General features: G+C 40.0%; 1 protein-coding gene across 1 annotated transcript in view; it reads left to right on the forward strand.

Annotated features, from left to right (window-relative positions):
• The first annotated feature begins 622 nt into the window (after positions 1 to 622).
• LOC133569687 (transmembrane protein 236-like) overlaps positions 623 to 26264 on the forward strand; it is a 27155-nt gene continuing 1513 nt past the window's right edge. The window contains exons 1-4 of the mRNA XM_061922211.1: positions 623 to 1166; positions 1234 to 1306; positions 17160 to 17283; positions 23324 to 26264. The exon at positions 23324 to 26264 is cut by the window's right edge and continues 1513 nt beyond it. Of these exons, the coding sequence (XP_061778195.1) occupies positions 883 to 1166; positions 1234 to 1306; positions 17160 to 17283; positions 23324 to 23991 (1149 nt within the window). The 5' untranslated portion in view covers positions 623 to 882 and the 3' untranslated portion in view covers positions 23992 to 26264. The remainder of the gene's footprint in view (positions 1167 to 1233; positions 1307 to 17159; positions 17284 to 23323) is intronic.

A 26264-nucleotide genomic window follows, 5' to 3' on the forward strand; every position in this document is an offset into this window, starting at 1 on the left:
GTCACGTGACTGTCAACAAATATGCCAAGTTGAGATAGGCTCCAGCGAAGCCCCGCGACCCCAAAAGGGACAAGGGTAGGAAATGGATGGATTATACTTTGTCATTTGCCATCTGGCAACGCCATCCGAACTTGTCATGTGACTGTCAAAAAATATGCCAGTTTTTAAACTTCTGGTAGGATACTTTGTTATTTGCCATCTGGCAACGCAGTCTGGACTAGTCAAGTAACAGTCAAAAACATTTTTACTTTCAAGCTTCTGGTATGATACTTTGTCCTTTGTCATCTGGCAACGCCGTCCGGACTAGTCACGTGACTGTCAACAAATATGCCAAGATGAGATAGGCTCCAGTGACCCCAACAGGGACAAGCGGTAGGAAATGGATGGATGATACTTTGTCATTTGCCATCTGGCAACGCCGTCCGGACTAGTCACGTGACTGTCAAAAAATGTTTTACTTTCAAGCTTCTGGTGTGATACTTTGTCATTTGCCATCTGGCAACGCGGTCCGGACTGGTCATGTGACTGTAAAAAAAAATATGCCACATTTAAACTTCTAGTATGATACTTTGTCATTTGCCATCTGGCAACACTGTCCGGACTAGTCATGTGACTGTCACGTGATAACCCTCCCAATTTATTTTTTACCTGTAGTCACTTTGGACTAATTCAAAGTGTTGAAAGGTTTTTGTCTGTAGTGTTGCAGTTTGTCCACTAGATGACGATGTTTAAATGCATATTTCAAGGGTTGTTATTATGTTGGCCTGATTGTGACGTCACGCAGCTTTGTCAGCCAACACAATGGCGAGTGCAGCGTAAGCGTGCGGCGTGGAACATGCCAGCCGCACTCTCCACCCGGCCGGGCCTCAGCCTGGGCTCAGCATGGGCTCGGGGGGAACCATCAAGTTTGCCGTGTGCGAGGTGCTGCAGTTCGCCGGCCTGTGCGTGCCGCTCTTCATCGTCATGCAGAAGTTCGCCGTCATCGTGGCCATGGTCAAAAGGTCGGCGCGGCCCCCCGGCGGCGGCGGCGGCGACGACGACGTGGCCTACTGGCTGATCGTCACCTCGTCCATCGCCTACGTCATGTCGACCGCCCTGCTGGTGTGGGCGCCGCTCAAGTACCTGCTGTTTGTCAAGCACAAGATGCTCCTTGGCAGAAAGAAGTGGTGAGTGAGGGCCGAGGGGGCGGAGCCTTGTCTTTCCTCACCGCCTCCTTGCTCATTTGTCCCTCAGGAGGCCCGTTGCCCTGGTCTACGTCATCATGTCCACCTTGCCCTGCTTCGCCTTCCTCATCGCCAGCTCACAGGTACAACGTTGTGTTGTCCCCATACCAATATTTTAGTACCGGTACAAAAATGTATTTCCATACTTTTACGGTGAGGGAAGAGTGGATTGTGAAGTCGACAGACGGCGTCTTCAGTAATGCAGACGCTGTATCGATTCGTTGTGGTGAAGAAGGAGCTGAGCCGGAAGGCAAAGCTCTCAAGAAGACCCAGAACATGTAAAACTGTAAAAAAAAAGGCACTTTTAAGCTTCTGGTATGATGTTTTGTCATTTGCCATCTGGCAACGCCGTCTGGACTAGTCACGTGACTGTCAACAAAAAAGTCACTTTTAAGTTTTGGTATGATACTTTGTCATTTGCCATCTGGCAACGCCGTCCCGACTTGTCACATAACTGTCACAAAAAAAAAGGCACTTTTAAGCTTCTGGTATGATGTTTTGTCATTTACCATCTGGCAACGCCGTCTGGACTAGTCACGTGACTGTCAACAAAAAAGACACTTTTAAGTTTTGGTGTGATACCTTGTCATTTGCCATCTGGCAACGCCGTCCCGACTAGTCACATAACTGTCACAAAAAAAAAAGAAGTCACTTTTAAGCTTCTGGTATGATATTTTGTCATTTGCCATCTGGCAACGCCGTCCGGACTGGTCACGTGACGATATAAAAAAATAATCAATTTTAAGCTTCCAGTGTGATACTTTGTCATTTACCATCTGGCAACGCTGTCCAGTCTGGTCACGTGACTATATAAAAAAATATATATATCAATTTTAAGCTTCCAGTATGATACTTTGTCATTTGCCATCTGGCAACGCCGTCCGGACTAGTCACGTGACGATATAAAAAAACCAAAAAATCAATTTTAAGCTTCCAGTATGATACTTTGTCATTTACCATCTGGCAACGCTGTCCGGACTGGTCACGTGACTATATAAAAAATATATATATATATCAATTTTAAGCTTTCAGTATGATACTTTGTCCTTTGCCATCTGGCAACGCCGTCCGGACTAGTCACGTGACTTTCAAAAAACAAAAAGTTAATTTTAAGCTTTTAGTATGATACTTTGTCCTTTGCCATCTGGCAACGCCGTCCGGACTAGTCACGTGACTGTAGATTTTTTTTAAATAAAAGGTAATTTTAAGCTTCTAGTATGATAATTTGTCCTTTGCCATCCGGCAAAACCGTCCAGACTAGTCACGTGAATGTTAAAAAAAAAAAAAAAAGAAGAGTACATTTTAAGCTTTCAGTATGATACTTTGTCATTCAACGCCGTCCGGACTGGTCACGTGACGATATTAAAAAAAAAATCGATTTTAAGCTTCCAGTATGATACTTTGTCTTTTACCATCTGGCAAACGCCGTCCGGACTAGTCACGTGACTATATATAGAAAAAAATATATACATTTTAAGCTTTCAGTATGATACTTTGTCATTTACCATCTGGCAACGCTTTCCGGACTGGTCACGTGACGATATAAAAAAAAAATCAATTTCAAGCTTCCAATGTGATACTTTGTCATTTACCATCTGGCAACGCCGTCCGGACTGGTCACGTGACTATATAAAAAAATATATACATCAATTTTAAGCTTTCAGTATGATACTTTGTCATTTGCCATCTGGCAACGCCGTCCGGACTAGTCACATCACTGTCAAAAAAAAAAGTCACTTTTTTAAGCTTCCGGTATGATACTTTGTCATTTGCCATCTGGCAACGCCGTCCGGACTAGTCACGTGAATGTTAAAAAAAAAAAAAAAAAGGTAAATTTTAAGCTTCTAGTATGATACTTTGTCATTCACCATCTGGCAGCGCTGTCCGAACTGGTCACATGACGATATTAAAAAAAATAAATAAATTTTAAGCTTCCAGTATGATACTTTGTCCTTTGCCATCTGGCAACGCCGTCCGGGCTAGTCAAGTGAATGTCCAACAAATATGCCAAGTTTAAGCTTCTAGTATGACACTTTGTCCTTTGCCATCTGGCAACGCCGTCCGGACTAGTCACGTGAATGTTAAAAAAAAAGAAAAAAAAGGTAAATTTTAAGCTTCTAGTATGATACTTTGTCATTTACCATCTGGCAACGCCGTCCGGACTGGTCACGTGACTATATAAAAAAAAAATATATATATGAATTTTAAGCTTTCAGTATGATACTTTGTCCTTTGCCATCTGGCAACGCCGTCCGGGCTAGTCAAGTGAATGTCCAACAAATATGCCAAGTTTAAGCTTCTAGTATGACACTTTGTCCTTTGCCATCTGGCAACGCCGTCCGGACTAGTCACGTGAATGTTAAAAAAAAAGAAAAAAAAGGTACATTTTAAGCTTCTAGTATGATACTTTGTCATTTACCATCTGGCAACGCCGTCCGGACTGGTCACGTGACTATATAAAAAAAAAATATATATATGAATTTTAAGCTTTCAGTATGATACTTTGTCCTTTGCCATCTGGCAACGCCGTCCGGGCTAGTCAAGTGAATGTCCAACAAATATGCCAATTTTAAGCTTCTAGTATGACACTTTGTCCTTTGCCATCTGGCAAAACCGTCCAGACTAGTCACGTGAATGTTAAAAAAAAAGAAAAAAGAAGAGTACATTTTAAGCTTCTAGTATGATACTTTGTCATTCAACGCCGTCCGGACTGGTCACGTGAAGATATAAAAAAAAAAAAAAATTTAAGCTTCCAGTATTATACTTTGTCATTTACCATCTGGCAAACGCCGCCCGGACTGGTCACGTGACTCTCTATATAGAAAAAAATATATACATTTTAAGGTTTCAGTATGATACTTTGTCATTTGCCATCTGGCAACGCCGTCTGGACTGGTCATGTGACGATATAAAAAAAAAAAATCAATTTTAAGCTTCCAGTGTGATACTTTGTCATTTACCAGCTGGCAACGCTGTCCGGACTGGTCACGTGACTACATAAAAAAATATATATATCAATTTTAAGCTTTCAGTTTGATACTTTGTCATTTGCCATCTGGCAACGCTTTTCGGACTGGTCACGTGACAATATGAAAAAAAAAAAAAGCAGTTTTAAGCTTCCAGTGTGATACTTTGTCATTTACCATCTGGCAACGCTGTCCGGACTGGTCACGTGACTATATAAAAAATATATATATATCAATTTTAAGCTTTCAGTATGATACTTTGTCATTTGCCATCTGGCAACGCCGTCCGGACTAGGCACATCACTGTAAAAAAAAAAGTCACTTTTTTAAGCTTCCGGTATGATACTTTGTCATTTGCCATCTGGCAACGCCGTCCGAACTGGTCACATGACGATATTAAAAAAATAAATCAATTTTAAGCTTCCAGTATGATACTTTGTCATTTACCATCTGGCAACGCCGTCCGGACTAGTCACGTGACTGTCAAAAAACAAAAAGTTAATTTTAAGCTTTTAGTATGATACTTTGTCCTTTGCCATCTGGCAACGCTGTCCAGACTAGTCACGTAAATGTTAAAAAAAATAAAATAAAATTGAAAAAAAAAGAATAAATTTTAAGCTTCTAGTATGATACTTTGTCATTCGCCATCTGGCAACGCCTTCCGAACTGGTCACTTGACGATATTAAAAAATATATATATCAATTTTAAGCTTTCAGTATGATACTTTGTCATTTACCATCTGGCAAAGCCGTCCGGACTGGTCACGTGACTATATAAAAAAAATATATATATATCAATTTTAAGGTTTCAGTATGATACTTTGTCATTTGCCATCTGGCAACGCCGTACGGTCTAGTCAAGTGAGTGTCCAACAAATATGCCAATTTTAAGCTACTAGTATGATACTTTGTCATTTGCCATTTGGCAACGTTGTCCGGACTGGTCACGTGACTATATATATATAAAAAAAAAATCTATTTTAAACTTTTGGTATAATACTTTGTCATTTGCCATTTGGCAACGCCGTCCGGACTAGTCACGTGACTGTCAAAAAACAAAAAGTTAATTTTAAACTTTTAGTATGATACTTGTCCTTTGCCATCTGGCAACGCCGTCTGGACTAGTCACGTGACTGTACTTTTTTTTTTTTTAATAAAAGGTAATTTTAAGCTTATAGTATGATACTTTGTCTTTTGCCATCTGGCAACGCCCTCCAGACTAGTCACGTGAATGTTAAAAAAAAAAAGAAAAAAAGAAGAGTACATTTTAAGCTTCTAGTATGATACTTTGTCATTCAACGCCGTCCAGACTGGTCACGTGACGATATAAAAAAAAAATTAATAATTTTAAGCTTCCAGTATGATACTTTGTCATTTACCATCTGGCAACGCCGTCCGGACTAGTCACGAGACTATATATAGAAAAAAATAAATCAATTTTAAGCTTCCAGTGTGTTACTTTGTCATTTGCCATCTGGCAACGCCGTCCGGACTAGTCACATCACTGTCAAAAAAAAAGTCACTTTTTTAAGCTTCTGGTATGATATTTTGTCATTTACCCTCTGGCAACGCCGTCCGGACTAGTCACTTGACTGTCCCCCCCCCAAAAAAATCAGTTTTAAGTTTTTGGTATAATACTTTGTCATTTGCCATCCGGCAACGGCGCTTTATTTAGACCTGGGGTAGGGAACCTATGGTTCTCGAGCCAGATGTGGCTCCTTTGATTGACTGCATCTGGCTCTCAGATAAATCTTAGCTGACATTGCTTAACACGACAAGTAATGAATAATTCCGCTGGTCATCACAGTGTTAAAAATAACCTTTTGACAGGTTTTTAAATTAGTTTCAGTTATAGTCGTTTGTGTTTTAGTCATCTAAATTTAGTTTTAGTCGACAAAATTCCTAAACATTGGTCTTGAAAGCACTTTTATTAATTATTATTGCAGAACACCTCAAAAACTGAAGTCCCAACAAGACCTGCACTCTATCAATATTTCAATAAGAACATTTCACACACACACTACTATGGGCATTTCACACACACACTACTATGGGCAGCACGGTGGAGGGGGGGTTAGTGAGCGTGCCTAACAATACAAAGGTCCTGCGTTCAATCCCGGGTTCGAGATCTTTCTGTGTGGAGTTTGTATGTTCTGTGTGCGGATTCCCTCCGGGTATGGGACAAGCGGTAGAAAAATGGATGGATGGATGGTTAGCTTCAGAATAACAATGTTATTAAAAAGAATAAGAGACTTATTATACTGTAAAAATGATGGTCTTAATTAAAAATCCATCCATCCGGAATAGATATTCGCAGTTACAAGTAGACTGTTGAAAGAAGCCGTGACCCAAACATCAACAACACCCGGTACCCGTAAAGTTTGAAAACTTTTTTTTTTCTTTTAATGTTACTCATTACATATTTACTCATTAAAATAATGCTAAAATATCACTGAATATAACTAAATGCACACATTTAGTTATATTCAGTGTTAAAAATGATTACATGGCTCTCACGGAAATACATTTTAAAATATGCAGCTTTCATGGCTCTCTCAGCCAAAAAGGTTCCCAACCCCTGGTTTAGAGCATATGAAAAAAAAGCACGTGTAAATCAGTGGTATTCAGCGAGGTAAGACGAATTAAATGCGCTGACAGTTCATTGTTTCTGCTAAATGTATTGCCCTGAGTGGAGCGGATCACCACTCCAAGATGGCGGCCCTGCGTCTCGTCAGCACCATCAGGCAGTAGCGCTCGATGCTAAGTCTACTTAAAAGATGTCTATGGTCTAAACAAGGCACAGAGCTCCGCCCCCCATGCGCGCTCCCGTGACAGGACACACTAAATGTTTCGGGGATACAGAATTTCGCCCGCTACCAGCAAGATGAGTTTGCCAAGTATAAAAAATTAGCTGTATTTGTTTTTATTATTAAAGAAACTGCTGTTCTAAATGTGTCCACTTGATGTCGCTGTAGCATTCAAGTGCAACCCATTTGCTACGTCATGCTGTTCAAGATGACGTGTCAGCTGACTTCAAGCTTCCTCGGGATTGGCTGCCGCTGCTCCAATCAGCGCAGGTGCAAGCAATCAGCAGCTCCTGTTGTGACTGGCAACAATGGCGGCAGAATGGACGCACAATACCTTCTTTAATTGTAAATTATCCACTCAAAGTAGAAAAATAACGAAACGGTAAGATTCCAAGACTTAATTCAACATGGCCAATATCTTTTTAGTTAGTTACGTGCACCGCGTCCGATTGGTTAACCTGAACTCATTGTAAAAATGTGCGTTTCTACAATTGTTGTCTGTTTTAATTTATTTCATGTTTAAAGGCCTACTGAATGAGATTTTCTTATTCAAACGGGGATAGCAGGTCCATTCTATGTGTCATACTTGATCATTTGGCGATATTGCCATATTTTTGCTGAAAGGATTTAGTAGAGAACATCCACGATAAAGTTCGCAACTTTTGGTCGCTAATAAAAAAGCCTTGCCTGTACTGGAAGTAGCAGACAATGTGCGCGGGTTGTGGAGCTCCTCACATCTGAACATTGTTTACAATCATAGCCAGCAGCAGCTAGAGGTATTTGGACCGAGAAAGCGACAATTTCCCCATTAATTTGAGCGAGGATGAAAGATTCATGGATGAGGAAATTTAGAGTGAAGAACTAGAAAAAACAAAAAAGGCGATTACAGTGGGAGCGATTCAGATGTTATTAGACAAATTTACTAGGATAATTCTGGAAAATCCCTTATCTGCCTATTGTGTTGCTAGTGTTTTAGTGAGAATTAATAGTACCTGAAAGTCGGAGGGGTGGGGCCACGGGTGTGTTGACCGCCAGAGTCTCTGAAGGAAGTCATGCAGCTGCAGCAGGACGGAAGCTCCGCTGATGTCTCTGGTAAGACCCGACTTATTACCACAATTTTCTCACCGAAAACTGCCGTTTGACATGTAGTCGGGATCCATGTTCGCTTGACCGCTCTGATCCATAGTAAGGCTTCACCTTTAGGAATTTTAAACAAGGAAACACCGGCTGTGTTATGTGGCTAAAGGCAGCTGCAATACACCGCTTCCCACCTCCATCTTTCTTCTTTGACTTCTCCATTATTAATTGAACAAATTGCAAAAGATTCAGCAACACAGATGTCCAGAATACTGTGTAATTATGTGATTAAAGCAGACTACTTATTGCTTGGATCGGGCTGGAACAAAATGTCCGCTACAACCCGAGACATCAAACGCACACGTCATCATACCGCGACGTTTTCAGCACGACACGTGGCGGGAAATTTAAAATTGCAGTTTAGTAAACTAAAAAGGCCGTATTGGCATGTGTTGCAATGTTAATATTTCATCATTGATATATAAACTATCAGACTTTGTGGTGGGTAGTATTGGCTTTCAGTAGGCCTTTAAATCTACCATGTTCACGTTGGTTAAGTTTGTAGTTATATTACCTTTGATTTGGCTATTCAGAAGTAATTTTTTGGCAATTGTTTTGATTGTATTATACAAAACCCAACACCAGTGAAGTTGCCACGTTGTGTAAATGGTAAATAAAAACAGAATACAATGATTTGCAAATCCTTTTCAACTTTTATTCAAATGAGTAGACTGCAAAGACGAGATACTTAACGTTTGAATTAAGAAACTTTATTTTTTGCAAATATTAGCTGTTTGGGAGTTGATGCCTGCAATATGTTTAAAAAAAGCTAGCAAAAGTGGCAAAAAAGACTGAGAAAGTTGAGGAATGCTCATCAAACACTTATTTGGAACATCCCACCAATGAACAGGTGGGTACCATGATTGGATATAAAAGTAGCTTCCATAAAATGTTCAGTCATTCACACACAAGGATGGGGGGAGGGTCACCACTTTGTGAACAAATGCGTGAAGAAATGTTTCAACAGTTCAAAGGCGTACTGAAATGAGATTTTCTCATTTAAACGGGGATAGCAGGTCCATTCTATGTGTCATAATTGATCATTTTGCGATATTGCCATATTTTTGCTGAAAGGATTTAGTAGAGAACATTGACAATAAATTTCGCAACTTTTGGTCGCTAATAAAAAAGCCCTGCCTTTACCGGAATTATTTGCTCGTGACATCACGAGTTGCAGGGCTCCACACATATTCACATTGTTTATAATGGGAGCCACTAGTAGTAAGAGCAATTTGGACCGAGAAAGCAACAATTTCCCCATTAATTTGAGCGAGGATGAAAAATTTGTGAATTAGGATATTGATAGTGAAGGACTATTAAAAAAAAGCGACGGCTCTGGGCGGCGGCAGTGTGAGCGTTTCAGATGTAATTAGACACATTTACTTTGATAATTCTGGAAGGTCCTTTATCTGCTTATTGTTTTAATAGTGTTTTAGTGAGATTGTAAAGATTGTAAAGTCATACCTCGAGGTCGGATGGCTGCGGTGAACACGCAGTGTCTCAGAGAGAAGCCGAGGAGCCAAGCTCACAGCTGCCTTTTTTGACAGCTGCTGCAGGACGGCGAATAATCCAATGGTGTCTCCGGTAAGATATATATCACAATTTTCACATCCAAAAACATGCTGGTTGACGTAGAGAAAACATGTTCGCTTGACCGCTCTGCTTCACAACAAACAAAGAAACACCGGCTGTGTCTCGGTGCTAAAGACAGCTGCAATCCACCGCTTTCCACCAACAGCATTGTTCTTTATAGTCTCCATTTTTAAATGAACAAATTGCAAAAGATTCAGCAACACAGATGTCCAAAATACTATGTAATTATGCGATTAAAGCAGACGACTTTTAGCCGCTAGTGGTGCAGCGCTGATATTTCCTGACCGTCCGTGACGTCACGCGTACGCGTCATCATTCCGCGCCGTTTTCAACAAGAAACTTGCGGGAAATTTAAAATTGCAATTTAGTCAACTAAAAAGGCCGTATTGGCATGTGTTGCAATGTTAATATTTCATCATTGATATATAAACTATCCGACTGCGTGGTCGGTAGTAGTGGGTTTCAGTAGGCCTTTAAGAACAACATTCCTCAACGAGCCATTGCAAGGTATTTAGGGATTTCACCATCTACGGTCCGTAATATCATCAAAAGGTTCAGAAAATCTGGAGAAATCCCATGCCCGTGTCTTTCGATCCCTCAGGCGATGAGCTGATATTTGCAAAAAACAACAAAGTTTTCCAGTTTAAACGTTAAATATCTTGTCTTTGCAGTCTATTCAATTGAATATAGGTTGAAAAGGATTTGCAAATCATTATATTCTGTTTTTATTTACATGCCAACTCAACTGGTTTTGGTTTTTGTAATTGTAATATTGGAATGATGATAAATAATGTGTTGTGGCAGTTGTGGATTTCACCAAAGCAGTGGTTTGACGAAACTTATTATTGCTTTTCCGTACACTTCTTTATTGGTGAACTGCCAACATGAGAATGCTGAACAGGAAGTGTTCAGCATAGCTCGGTTGGTAGAGTGGCCGTGCCAGCAACTTGAGGGTTGCAGGTTCGATTCCCGCTTGTGCCATCCTAGTTACTGCCGTTGTGTCCTTGGGCAAGACACTTTACCCACCTGCTCCCAGTGCCACCCACACTGGTTTAAATGTAATTTAGATATTGGGTGTCACCATGTAAAGCGCTTTGAGTCACTTGAGAAAAGCGCTATATAAATATAATTCACTTCACTTCACTTTAAAGTTTAATGGTTTTGTAAATATACTGTAAAAGTCTATGTTAATGGTGTTTTTGAAACTGCACCATTTTTTTCTCAGAACTTTCAACTCATTTGAAGTATTTTGCCAATAGAATTATTTGTAATATGTGCATTTTTAGAATGTTTTTGCCGAAATTACACTTTTTAATTGTTTTTTGAAGTTGTCCTCGTATTATGCCATGATTTTATCAGTCCGGCCTGCGTGGGAATATATTTTCCTCCATGCTGCCCCTAAGCTAAAATGAGTTCCTACAAATATAACAGAAGTCACATGATGCTCCTTTTGTGTATTTTTATTTTTTTTACAACTGAATGGAAAGCTAATGTGGGTGATTTTAGTCTAACAACTAATTTTGGGCTTGTTGTGGTCGTTTTACAGCGATCGTTTTGCCACACAATACCTCAATGCTAACAAGGGGACATTTCATTTTAAAGGCTACCTATTGTGCAAAACCAACCTTCTTGCCTATTGGTATCTGTTTTTGTGTACTTGGGATCTGCATAAGTGTAACGGCGTGGTCGCATGGTGTCACAAAACCTAGCTGAGGAATACAAAGGATAGACGACATCACTTGTAAGGAAATAAAAGTACCAGACTGAGTGAGGCGAAAAGGCTGGACTAAATAGCTCTCTGATTAGTGCTCAGGAACAGGTGAGCGTCCCAAACACTCATCAGAGGCAGGTGACACTAATCAGCACCCATGATAGCCGAGAAACACAAAACATGGCTGCTGAAACAGAAATTAAACCACACGTGAATCAAAACCTAAATGAACTTAGACAAACTATGATCTGGGCAACGGATCATAACAGTACCCCCCTCTTAAGGACAGATTGTAGATGTCCACAGAAAACACAAAGAGGAAATTTAAGAGGTGCGGAAGGTGTACTTGTCGGAGGGTTGCCAGGTTAAGTGTCCCCAAATTCACCGGGGACGAGTCAGGTGGCGGCAGCAACAAAGTCCCGAAAATGTGAAAACAAACCATAGAGGGATCGTAGAGATAATTATGAAGCAATCTTGCCTTTATACGTCCTCCAAACAAAGAAATTAGCCCAATTTGTGACTTTTTTCCAATTGCTGACATCAGCGGGATATCTCCATACAAGGTAGATATTTACCTGAAGATCTTTGCGCGAGTCCGAAGCTGTACTCAATAAGGTTTTTATTTTTCTCCATCCTCTTGTTGTGGGGCAGACTGGCTCGTACATGCACATGCATCCTCCACTGTTGCCATTTCTAATACAAAATAGCGTATAGTTCAAACTTATGTCTGTCAGTAGACTTGATAAGGAAGCGCTAAAAAAATCCAACATGGCTAAAGATGCTGTCGAAGTGGAGACACATACATAAGGCCGCCCACAAAACAGCGCTTCCTGAAGAGACGATACTTGATGATGGCCACACTTTTTGGCCAAAGAACCACCATTACATGTAGTGTAGGTCCCAAGGAAATAATTTAAATGCACAAACATTTTTATCTGACACCCTCAACGATGGTCGTTGGTTTTAAACAAGAGTTGCTCTTTTGCATCTCTAACAGTTGTTTTTTACAACAGTAAAGCAGGAGGGCACACCCTCCTTCTGTTGAAGGATAAATAATTGTGGTCTTGGCACCAGCTTCCAGGCTAGATCTGACCAATGTAAGTCTATGACTAGATCTGACTAATCTGAATCAAGGAGTTTTAAAAACCAGCATAAAAAGCTACTATATACTAGGCGTGTAACGGTACGTGTAGTTGTATTGAACCGTTTCGGTACGGGGGTGTACCGAACGAGTTTGTAAGCTAAAGTCTTAAGCTGCTTTGCTTCCTCTGCCTCTGTCTCAGCACCCAGCATTGTCCCACCCACACAACCATCTGATTGGTTACATACAAAGCGATAACAGCCAATCAGCAGTGCGCATTCAGAGTGGTAACAGCCAATCAGCATTCTCTTGCATTCTCCAAAGTACACTGGGGGAAATATTTACCAGCTGTCAAATACATGTTCAAATAGTTACATTTCTAGAGTACACTTAAAAATACTCACAGGCTCCAAAGAACTCTTAAAAATACCAACATGTCTCGAGCAGCGAAGAGAATCACTTGATTGTGGGTTCTTCCGAGGATGTTGTAGTCGTAATGATTTGTGCAGTCCTTTGAGACATTTGTGATTTGGGGCTATATAAATAAACATTGATTGATTGATTGATTAAAGTACAGTGTTTTATATTCAAATTCCAAGCACTGTGTTGCTGTGTGTAATGTTACAATGGTCAACAATATTAAAAGTACTTGGTAAATAAAACCTCTGCCTTGTTTTAATGTATACTTAGGGTTACTACGCTACTGTATTTTAATGTTGGCCATTATGGTGCAACTTAGAGTTTTTCTAAGGTGGTACTTAGTGAAAAACATTTGAAAACCACTGGTCTAGAGTACACTTAAAGATACGTAGAAACTCTAAAGTATGTGTACAAATACGTCTATAGCAGGGGTCACCAACGCGGTGCCCGCGGGCACCAGGTAGCCCGTAAGGACCAGATGAGTCGCCCGCTGGCCTGTTTTAAAAATAGCTCAAATAGCAGCACTTACCAGTGAGCTGCCTCTATTTTTAAAATTTTATTTATTTACTAGCAAGCTGGTCTCGCTTTGCTCGACATTTTTAATTCTAAGAGAGACAAAAGTCAAATAGAATTTGAAAATCCAAGAAAATATTTTAAAGACTTGGTCTTCACTTGTTCAAATAAATTCATTTATTTTTTTACTTTGCTTCTTATAACTTTCAGAAAGACAATTTTAGAGAAAAAATACAACCTTAAAAATGATTTTAGGATTTTTAAACATGTATACCTTTTTATCTTTTAAATTCCTTCCTCTTCTTTCCTGACAATTTAAATCAATGTTCAAGTACATCTATTTTTATTATTGTAAAGAATAATACATAAATTTTAATTTAATTCTTCATTTTAGCTTCTGTTTTTTCCGACGAAGAATATTTGTGAAATATTTCTTCAAACTTATGATTAAAATAAAAAAAAAATATTCTGGCAAATCTAGAAAATCTTTAGAATCAAATTTAAATCTTATTTCAAAGTCTTTTGAATTTCTTTTAACATTTTTGTTCCGGAAAATCTAGACGAAATAATTATTTATCTTCGTTAGAAATATAGCTTGGTCCAATTTGTTATATATTCTAACAAAATGCAGATTGGATTTTAACCTATTTAAAACATATCAAAATTCTAAAATTATTCTTAATCAGGAAAAATTACTAATGATGGTCCATAAATTATTTTTTTTTTCAAAAAGATTCGAATTAGCTGGTTTTTTTTTCTTTTTTTTGGCTGAATTTTGAATTTTAAAGAGTCGAAATTGAAGATAAACTATGTTTCAAAATTAAATTTTCATGTTTTTCCTGTTTCTTCCTCTGTTAAACCGTTCAATTAAGTGTTTTTTTCCATCATTTATTCTTTACAAAAAAAACTTCCGTAGAAGGAAAAAAAATGTACAACGGAATGACGGACAGAAATACCCAATTTTTTAAATATATATATATATATATATATATATATTTACACACAGAATTATTTATAAAAGGTAAATTGAGCAAATTGGTTGTTTCTGGCAATTTATTTAAGTGTGTATCAAACTTCGCATTAATCAGTACCCAAGAAGTAGCTCTTGGTTTCAAAAAGGTTGGTGACCCCTGGTCTAGAGTATACTTACAATACATTGCTTGATATCAGTATTACAAATGAATGTTAAGACAATAGCAATAATATGAACCATGCAGATAGTAGCTGTAAAGTCACAGAGGAGAAGGTGTCAGTGAATGCATCAGCAGCCTCTGATTGGGTGACATGGAAAGGACCATGAATATGAATATGATGTTCATGTTTGTACAAAGCTGGAATGTGAAAACAATTTGTGAGTTGCAGAATTCCTGCTGCGTTAGCGAAGTCCTTTTCCAGTCTTTCGGAAGGCAGCATTTGATAAGCAGCTGTGCTCGTCTTCCTGTGCCAGCTGCCCTTGTTGCAGGGTCTGTCCATGAGGCACATTTTCACTTCCTGGCTGGATGCTCAGTCTTGCACTTTTAGTCCCGGTTTATCTCTTTGAACATAAATCGCTGTGCTGGGCTGTTAAGCGCTGACGCGTTTGAAAATCTGCAGAACTGCAAGGCACGTGGGCCCAAAAGTCATGTGTTCACCTACATCAGACCTGGGCAAATTATTGATTGATTGATTAATTGATTGAAACTTTTAATAGTAAATTGCACAGTTCAGTACATATTCCGTACAATTGACCACTAAGTGGTAACACCCGAATAAGTTTTTCAACTTGTTTAAGTCGGGGTCCATGTAAATCAATTCATGGTAAGGCCCGCGGGTCGCATGCGGCCCGTTAAACTTTTTAATCTGGCCCGCCGGACATTCCCAAATCATTTTTTTTAGATCTTTAAGATGTAAACTATAGCCACCATTATGATGTGCAGTGATGTTTTCAAATGACCGTAAGTCTTGAACTATACAAAGTAATGGTGTGGGAAAAAATCGATTCAAATACGTTGTGCGATTCAGAATCGATTCACATTTTTTTAAAAATCGATTTTTTTTTTTTTTATCAATACAACAAACCACTACAAAGCAATACCATAACAATGCAATCCAATTCCAATACCAAACCTGACCCTGCAACACTCAGAACTGCAATAAACAATAAACAGAGCAATTGAGAAGACACAAAAACAAAAACGACACAAAAATGAATATTATCAACAACAGTATCAATATTAGTTATAATTTCAGCATAGCAGTGATTAAAAATCCCTCATTGACATTATCATTAGACATTTATAAAAATAAAAAAAAAGAACAATAGTGTCACAGTGGCTTCCACTTGCATCGCATCTCATAAGCTTGACAACACACTGTGTCCAATGTTTTCACAAAGATAAAATAAGTCATATTTTTGGTTCGTTTAATAGTTAAAACAAATTTTCATTATTGCAATCAGTTGATAAAACATTGTCCTCTACAATTATAAAAGCTTAATTTTTTTTTTTTTAAATCTACTACTCTGCTAGCATGTCAGCAGACTGGTGTAGATCCTGCTGAAATCCTATGTATTCAATTAATATAGAATCGTTTTCAATCGGAAAAATATCGTTTTTGAATCGAAAATCGAATCGAAAAAATTGATATATTATGGAATCCATCCATCCATCCATCCATCAGCTTATCCGAGGTCGGGTCGCGTGGGCAACAGCCTAAGCAGGGAAACCCAGACTTCCCTCTCCCCAGCCACTTCGTCTAGCTCTTCCCGGGGGATCCCGAGGCGTTCCCAGGCCAGCCGGGAGACATAGTCTTCCCAACGTGTCCTGGGTCTTCCCAGTGGCCTCCTACCGGTTGGACGTGCCCTAAACACCTCCCTAGGGAGGCGTTCGGGTGGCATCCTGACCAGATGCCCGAACCACCTCATCTGGCTCGTATTTCAATGTTTGTAATCTGCACTTGTGCATGATATACTAGTTACTATGGTAATCAAATTAGTTACTATGGTAATCTAAGTCACGGCAGCTCCGACCAGGCACCAAGCAGTGTGGGTCGGGTGCGTGTCCACATAGTGTCAGCTTGAAATGCGGGTGTCAGGGACAGACGCGTAAGGAAATTTTTTACAACAAAGTTCTAAAGCTTAGTGATATACTGTATCAGATTCTAGAGATTTTTTTTTAACCATTTGTATTCATATTTTGTTGTGTTTGGTGGCGACTTGTCCAGGTTGTACCCCGCCTACTGCCCGAATGCAGCTGCGATAGGCTCCAGCGACCCCAAAAGGGACAAGCGGTAGAAAATGGATGGATTTTGTATCTTGGTTGGGTTTCACTTGATTCTAAAATATGTCAATTGAAAGTGGGTGTGACGTTCATATGTTGTCAATATTCAGTGTTTCATCGGTCATAGTTAATATTGTAAATCCCACATTCTTTATTTTCATGTATTTCTGGGTGTCCCATTCAGTAAAAAAAAAATAAAAAATCCATTCCGTTGTTTTAATGCGGTCTGTCATAATATTTTTAGCTTTCATTTAGACATTATTGAGAGGTTTTGTATTAGTATTCCTAAAAATAGATGTACCGGCCCCCAGACACATTTCTTTCTCTAAATTTGGCCCCCCGAGGCAAAATAATTGGCCAGGCCTGACCTACACTCAGCAGCAGACACAACATTTAGGTACAGGCGTCTGTTGCTATACTGAGATGACAAAGTGTGTTGTTTTTTTTGCAGGTTCAGATCAATAACGGTATCAAACACGACACGTTCACAGAGCTCCCCGTGTCTCTAATCCTCTTCTCTCTCATCTGTATCGACGTTGTGGAAAGAATACGCCACTGCAGACTGACGGGCCAGGGTAAGCTCACCTACTTCGCCCCGGGGATCGAACCAGAGTCAGGTTCTCGTGTTTTAGTAAAGCTGTTTGCAAAAGGTGAACATGATAGGCTATAGGCAAGGGGTCACCAACGCCTATAAGGACCAGATGAGTCGCCCACTGGCCTGTTCTAAAAATAGCTCAAATAGCAGCACTTACCAGTGAGCTGCCTCTATTTTTTTATTTTTTATTTATTTACTAGCAAGCTGGTCTCGCTTTGCTTGACATTTTTAATTCTAAGAGAGACAAAACTCAAATAGAATTTGAAAATCCAACAAAATATTTTAAAGACTTGGTCTTCACTTGTTTGAATAAATTCATTAGTTTTTTTTACTTTGCTTTTTATAACTTTCAGAAAGAAAATTTGAGAGAAAAAATGCAACTTTAAAAATTATTTTAGGATTTTTAAACACATATACCTTTTTACCTTTTAAATTCCTCCTCTTCTTTCCTGACAATTTAAATCAATGTTCAAGTACAGTTTTTTTTTTTTTATTGTAAAGAATAATAAATACATTTTAATAAAATTTTTCATTTTAGCTTCTGTTTTTTCGACAAAGAATATTTGTGAAATATTTCTTGAAACATTTTTATGATTAAAATAAAAAAAAAATATTCTGACAAATCTAGAAAATCTGTAGAATCAAACTTAAATCTTATTTCGAAGTCTTTTGAATTTCTTTTCAAATTTTTGTTCTGGAAAATCAAGAAGAAATAATGATTTGTCTTTGTTAAAAATATACCTTGGTCCAATTTGTTATATATTCTAACAAAGTGCAGATTGGATTTTAAAACATGTCATCAACATTCTAAAATTAATCTTAATCATGAAAAATGACTAATGATGTTCCATAAATTATTTTTTTTATTTTTTCAAAAAGATTCAAATTAGCTAGTTTTTCTCTTCATTTTTTTCGGTTGAATTTAGAATTTTACAAAGTCGAAATAGATTTTTTTTTTTTTTTAAAGAGGCGAAATTAATTTTTTTTCGTGTTTTCTCCTCTTTTAAACCGTTCAATTAAGTGTTTTTTTCATCATTTATTCTCCACGAAAAACCTTCAGTAAAAGAAAAAAAAATGTATGACGGAACATGTTGCAAAGTAATTCATGATTTGTTAATGGCTAGCTTGTTAAAATGGGATATTGTGATTTCACAAGACTGTCTTAGAAGTGATCGTTTGAAAATGCTCAATTTGAAAAATGGGCACTTAGAGAAAATATAAAAATAAAGTGTTGCATATAGGTATTTATCTGTTTCTATAAATATTTATTGTGAGGAATCATTAAGATGATCAGTGTTTCCACAAAGATAAATATCATTAATTATTAATAATAACATAGAGTTAAAGGTAAATTAAGCAAATTGGCTATTTCTGGCAATTTATTTAAGTGTGTATCAAACTGGTAGCCCTTCCCATGAAACAGTACCCAAGAAGTAGCTCTTGGTTTCAAAAAGGTTGGTGACCCCTGCTATAGGCTATACAACAGCTAAGCACACAATAGCACATAAGCTAGAAATACGTCATTGAACAATATTGCAGTATAAAACAGCACATTGATCAACATAAACAAGTATCAAATAAGTATAGCTGCGTATTATTTATACATATAAAAACCCCAAGACAGAAGGAACTAGAATTTGCAATTCTGGTAGGAATTGCGTGTGAATGCCCTATGTGCGCAAGCTGCTTAACTGCCTGTACGCGGGAGTGGAACTAAAATGCTTGAATGTCCAGTGTGTGTGGAGTGTTTGGATGTTGGAACGGTTCGAATCGGATGAGAAATACGGGCTAAGCAGTCGATTGTATATTTCCCATTCATCGTCAATGGGCGGGAAAATGACCAGAAAACCAGAAATTTGGGGTAAGGGAATACATGTGTTGAGTTCGATATATCGTATGACTAGTGTGGATGGATGGTTGAAAGGTCGGAATCGGGTTTCAAAATGCGAAAAATGTTGAGGTCATGGCATTGTCCAACTATGAATATGTCTTTTTATTTGAATAAATAGACATACAGACACTCAGTACATATGCACATACTGTACGCGGGAGCGGAACTGAAATGACGTATGTACGTACATACAGACATACATAAGTCATACATAGGTACATACTGTACATCATGGGTGTCAAACTCTGGCCCGCGGGTCAAATTTGGCCCGCCGTGTAATTTAATTTGGCCCTTGAGGCAATAATAAATTAACATTAGAGCTGCCCCGTCGGTGTTATACAGTGGCGGTGCCGCTGTATCACCGCATTCAACGCTAATTCTCATACTTGCCAACCCTCCCGATTTTTCCAGGAGAATCCCGAATTTCAGTGCCTCCCCCGAAAATCTCCCGGGGCAACCATTCTCCCGAAATTCCACCCGGACAACAATATTGGGGGCGTGCCTTAAAGGTACTGCTTTTAACATCCTCTACAACCTGTCGTCACGTCCGCTTTTCCTCCATACAAACAGCGTGCCGGCCCAGTCACGTACTATATGCGGCTTCTACACACACACAAGTGAATGCAACGCATACTTGGTCAACAGCCATACAGGTCACACTGAGGGTGGCCGTACAAACAACTTTAACACTGTTACACCACACTGTGAACCCACACCAAACAAGAATGACAAACACATTTCGGGAGAACATCCGCACCGTAACACAACATAAACACAACAGAACAAATACCCAGAACCCCTTGCAGCACTAACTCTTCCGGGACGCTACAATATACACCCCCGCTACCAACAAAACTAGATTTTGCATGTCACTATAAAGTTATATAAGCCTTGCTTGTTCAATATTCAATGCAAAACTTGTTTGGATCCCTATTAAAAGCTTAAGTTGTTCAACTTTGGCCCGCGGCTTTGTTCAGTTTAGATTTTTGGCCCACTCTGTGTTTGAGTTCGACACCCCTAGCTGCACATACATGCATGCATACATACATACATAGAGTAGATACAGTAGCAAGTATCTATGTGTTCCCAACTATTTGTGTCACTTAGGAAATGAGGAGGCGTTTGTTTCTGCTAACAAAGTGCTGAATGGACTCATTAGTCCACACAAAAGTGCACGGGTCATCGAAGGTGACGCATGGGGAGTATTTTTCCTTTTTCTTCCTGTTTGATGGCATTAATGCTGACCTCTTCCCACCAAACATCAGCTTTGCAATATCTAACGAGCTGCATTAAACAAAGCTTGAAACGATTTGAAAGGTGGTTTTGACTCGTACTCATATTTGTAGACTTTTTGGGAACTTGTTTAAAGGCCTACTGAAATGAAATTTTCTTATTTAAACAGGGATAGCAGGTCCATTCTATGTGTCATACTTGATCATTTTGCGATATTGCCATATTTTTGCTGAAAGGATTTAGTAGAGAATCTTTGCAATAAAGCTCGCAACTTTTGGTCGCTAATAAAAAAGCCTTGCCTTTACCGGAAGTAGCAGACGATGTGGGCGTGACGTCACCGGTGTGAGGGCTCTGTCACGCCAAATTTCTTCCCCCCCTACAAAAACCTTCCCCCCCCATTTACTTCCGGGGTCATGATTAATACAGACGTTTTGTTAACGCTATATTATAAAAATACAGATGTTTTGTTAACGCTATATTATAAAAAAAATTACAAAACAATTTACAAACACAAGCTATGGGATGACGCATTTACTTCCGGGGTCACGTTTCCTCTTATGTCATCCCTTAGCTTGTGTTTGTAACTTGTTTTTTACATTTTTTTATAATATAGCGTTAACAAAACGTCTGTATTTTTATAATATAGCGTTACATTTTTATAATATAGCGTTAACAAAACGTCTGTATTAATCATGACCCCGGAAGTAAATGGGGGTGGGGGAGGTTTTTGTAGGGAGAAGAAATTTGGCGTGACATCCTCACATTGTTTATAATCATAGCCTCCAGCAGCAAGAACTATTCACACCAAGAAAGCGACAATTTCCCCATTAATTTAAGCGAGAATGAAAGCTTCATGGATGAGGTAAGATAGAGTGAGGCACTAAAAAAAAAAAAAAAAGAAAGAAAAAGCGACGGGCGGCGGCGGCAGTGGTAGCGTTTCAGATGTAATTAGACACATTTACTATGATAATTCTGGAAAATCCCTTATCTGCTTATTGTGTTACTAGTATTTTAGTGAGAATAGATGAGTAAAGTCATACCTGAAAGTCGGATAACTTCGGTGAACGCCAGTGTCTCAGAGAGAAGCCGAAGAGGAGCCAAGATCACAGCTGCCTTTTTGACAGCTACAGGAGAAGGTCCCATAATCCACTGAAGTCTCCAGTAAGAGCCGGCAATTTTCCCATCCAAAAACTTGCTGGTTGACGTAGAGAAACATGTTTGCTTGACCGCTCTGTGTTAAAGCTTCACAACAAACAAAGAAACACCGACTGTGTCTTGGTGCTAAAGGCAGCTGCAATCCAACGCTTTCCACCAACAGCATTCTTATTTATAGTCTCCATTATTAATTGAACAAATTGCAAAAGATTCAGCAACACAGATATCCAAATTACTGTGTAATTATGCGATGAAAAGAGACGACTTTTAGCCGTGTGTGGTGCTGGGCTAATATGTCCCCTCCAACCAATAACTTCACAAACACGCGTCATCGTTCCGCAACGTTTTCAACAAGAAACTCCGCGGGAAATTTAAATTTGTAATTTAGTAAACTAACCCGGCCGTATTGGCATGTGTTGCAATGTTAATATTTTATAATTGATATATAAACTATCAGACTGCGTGGTCGGTAGTAGTGGGTTTCAGTAGGCCTTTAACCAGACCAGGGGTCGGCAACCTTTACCACTCAAAGAGCCGTTGTGATCCGTTTCACAAAATGAGGAAGACAATGGGAGCCGCAATTATTCTCGCCAATATCTGCTAGTGGTCACCCAGATGACAAGAATAAGGGCATGCTATGAAGCCATTGCCTTAAACACCTTCTACAACATGTACAAACTGCTTGCCAGTCCAGCAACATGTTGTGAGAGGCTTCCGCAGATGCACGCACACGACTGCAAGGCAGACTGGGTGACACAGAGTACACTGACGGTTGTGATATAAACAACTTTAACACTCCTACTAATATGCGCCACATTGTGAACCCACACAAAAGAAGAATGACAAACACATTTCGGGATAAAATCCTCACAGTAACACAACATAAACTCAACACAACAAATACCCAGAATCCTTTGCATCCATTACAATTCCTGCCTATGTTATACACTCCGCGAGCACCAAACCCCGCCCACCTCAACCACGCGGGAGGGGGAGGGGGGGTGTATAACATAGTCAGGAATTGTAATGGATGCAAAGGATTCTGGGTATTTGTTGTGTTGGGTTTGTTGTGTTACTGTGAGGATTTTCTCCCGAAATGTGTTTGTCATTCTTCTTTTGTGTGGGTTCACAATGTGGCGCATATTAGTAGGAGTGTTAAAGTTGTTTATATCACAACCGTCAGTGTACTCCGTGTCACCCAGTATGCCTTTCAATCTCATACATGTGCCGATAGAAGCAGCGAAATGCATGTGTCTGGTCGGCACGCAAATAGCATTCCGTGAATGGCGGGCGTGATGACGTTCAAGAGGACGCAAATAGCATTCCGTTAATGACGGGCGCGACGACGTTAAAGAGGATGTTAAGAGCAATATCATCACGGCACGCCCTTAATATTGTAGTCCGAGTGAAAATTGGAGAACGTTGACTCCGAGCGATGTCCGAGAGAGGCATTGAATTCCGGAATCTCCCCGCAACAATCTGGGGGGTCGGCAATTGTGCAGCTGAGCCACATCAGAGTTGCCAAAGAGCCGCATGCGGCTCCGGAGCCGCGGGTTGCCGACCCCTGAACCAGACCAAGACAAAAATAAAAATGAAACGTCATTGAAAAAAATATTTGGTTTTTGTAGTATTTGGTTTCTGGAGCAGATGACTACCAAAAAATTCAGATATCACTATATATTAAAAATGATTGAATTGAGGATATATAATAACTTGTGTTTCTTCTCCACCGCAATTGTAGACCGTCCCTTGGAAAGAGACGCCGACATTCCCTCTTCGATCCTCACGCACGTGGAACAGATCACGCCGGTCACTCCCTTGGTGCCCGGGCCGGCAGCGCCCGGACCAAATGTGCCTCGCCAGGCCATTGGCACGCCCCCTGTGACGGTGGGACCCGGCCAGCCGGGAGACCGAAGGCAGAACGGCGCAGCTCTCAGGCCAGAAACCAATGGCACGGCCCCAGGGATGTCTGTGAACGGCAGGAGATTGTTGACTGTCCACGACTCGGAGGCCGCCCACACGGGCCCTTTGCGCTTCCTGTACGCTAGCGACGCCCGAGCCGACGTGTTTGTGGACAGTTTTCTTTTCTGGATGGACACGGTGGAGATGACGAGGGTAGCGACTCACCCGCTGGTCTTTTACTCAGCCTGGGTGTGTCCTATTTACGTCTTGTGCTACCTTTCGTGCCTGCGCGTGGTGCTGGTGCCCCACAGCCCCTCACTATCTTCTCTTGGTGTGGCCCTGCAAGACTTGCCCTTCCTCTTTGTACGCGTGGGCCTGATGGTCTTCTTCGGACTGGTCACGCCACTCCTCTACCCCATGAAGAACCTGCTGGTGTGCCTGGCCTTTGTCTATTTTAACTTCATGACCAAGCTAAGGGTGTTCAACACGCAGAGAATGTTCTTATGACACTTTCATGCTAGTGAGCCATTCTACTCAATTATGGCTGTAGAAAGTAGCGATACTTCGATACCAAGTTGATACCAACAAGCAAAAAGTGCGTCGATACCTGCTTTTTTTAGTATCTTCAATGCCACATACACTTTTCCCTTGGTGCTTGTTATCTTAAAAAATTATCGAGTATTTCGATATAGTTGCTTCCGGGTTCGCCATTGCTCATAAACAAATCATAACAGAAGAAAGGAGTGAGGAAAAAAGAACTAAGGATTCACACTGAAACCGTGAGGAACATAAATAGCACAGTTAAGGCGTGAAGAAGTTACAGTTAACACTACGACCGTAACGGCAAAACTAAGCCACAGGCGACGAGAAGTGTGAGTGGAGCCAGAGCAGAGTTGTACTCGACTGGAAGGGTGAACCATCAGGAAATCTACTGGCGCCGAGTGAAAGCACTGGAGAGCTTAAAGGCCCACTGAAATGAGATTTTCTTATTCAAACGGGGATAGCAGGTCCATTCTGAGTGTCATTAATGATCATTTCGCGATATTGCCATATTTTTGCTGAAAGGATTTAGTAGAGAACATCGACGATAAAGTTCCCAACTTTTGGTCGCTAATAAAAAAGCCTTGCCTGTACCGGAAGTAGCAGACGATATGCGTGTGACGTCACGGGTTGTGGAGCTCCTCACATCTGAAAACTGCTTACAATCATGGCCACCAGCAGCGAGAGCGATTCGGACCGAGAAAGCGACTATTTCCCCATTAATTTGAGCGAGGATGAAAGATTTGTGGATGAGGAAAGAGAGAGTGAAGGACTAGAGAAAAAAAAAGACGAGGGCAGTGGGAGCGATTCAGATGTAATTAGACACATTTACTAGGATAGTTCTGGAAAATCCCTTATCTGCTTATTGTGTTTTAGTGAGATTATATAGTCGTACCTGAAAGTCGGAGGGGTGTGGCCACGCGTGTGATGACCGCCAGTGTCTTCGATGGAAGCCACGCTTCTCGACGAGGCAAGGCAGCCGGGCTGAGATTTTTTTTTTTTCCCCCCTCCTCCATGGTGTAAGCATCCGACAGTCGGGAGCGGCCGTAGAAAAGTCAGCAGCTGCAGGAGGCGAGGCACGAAGCAAGCTCTCCGCTTATAACTACGGTAAGAGCCGACTTAATACCACCATTTTCTCACCGAAACCTGCCGGTTGACATGTGGTAGGGAACCATGTTCGCTTGACCGCTCTGTTCCATAGTAAGCTTTCGGGAATGTAAACAAGGAAACACCGACTGTGTATCTGTTGCTAAAGGCAGCTGCAATACACCGTTTCCCACCTACATCTTTCTTCTTTGACGTCTCCATTATTAATTGAACAAATTGCAAAAGATTCAGCAACACAGATGTCCAGAATACTGTGTAATTATGCAATTATAGCAGACGACTTGTAGCTGGGATTGGTGCTGGAACAAAATTTCCTCTACAATCCGTGACGTCACGCGCACGCTTCATCATACCGCAACGTTTTCAACAGGATATTTTGCGTGAAATTTAAAATTGCAATTTAGTAAACTAACCCGACGGTATTGGCATGTGTTGCAATGTTAATATTTCATCATTGATATATAAACTATCAGACTGCGTGGTCGGTAGTAGTGGGTTTCAGTAGGCCTTTAAGTAGTCAGAAGGAAATGAGTATCAGGTGTGCGCGCTGGTTGTCACTGCAACAACACACCTCGTCCGTGCCTGGTTTGCCAGAGAATAAGATGTAGCACAAATGGTCTTTGATGCACTTTTTGGGGAATTTGTCGCTATATTTATCAAGTAGAGGTACATTGTTTAAAAATTTCGTCATGTGTTTATTCGCTAAAAAAATCCAAGCGGGAACGTAAGTAGAGCAAAATGAGAGCAGAGATCCCCCATTAAATGCACATCTTCATATTAATAGCAAATAAAAACACAAAGATGTGTCTTTAAATATGTATAGTCGCTTTTTTATTAGCCTATACATATTTTCCGGACTATAGAGCGCACCAGTTTATAAGTCGCTCGCACAAAATTTTTATTTATTTTTTTATTGTTTCTCCATGTATTGGCCTATTAACGTTGTGAAATGAGTTATTTACACATGTTTATCTCGATACTTCTTTTGTTTCCAACCGGTACCTGTAATGCGGCAGTAAAACGGCTGATCAAACAAAACAGAAGTAATCGTCATGGCCTCACAAGCTGCAGAAGCTAACTCTCCATTCAGCTAAAAGGACATTTTGGTGAATTTACAGAGGAATGTGTAAAAC

Source organism: Nerophis ophidion, linkage group LG15 (assembly GCF_033978795.1).
Source record: "Nerophis ophidion isolate RoL-2023_Sa linkage group LG15, RoL_Noph_v1.0, whole genome shotgun sequence".
Classification (NCBI taxonomy): domain Eukaryota; kingdom Metazoa; phylum Chordata; class Actinopteri; order Syngnathiformes; family Syngnathidae; genus Nerophis; species Nerophis ophidion.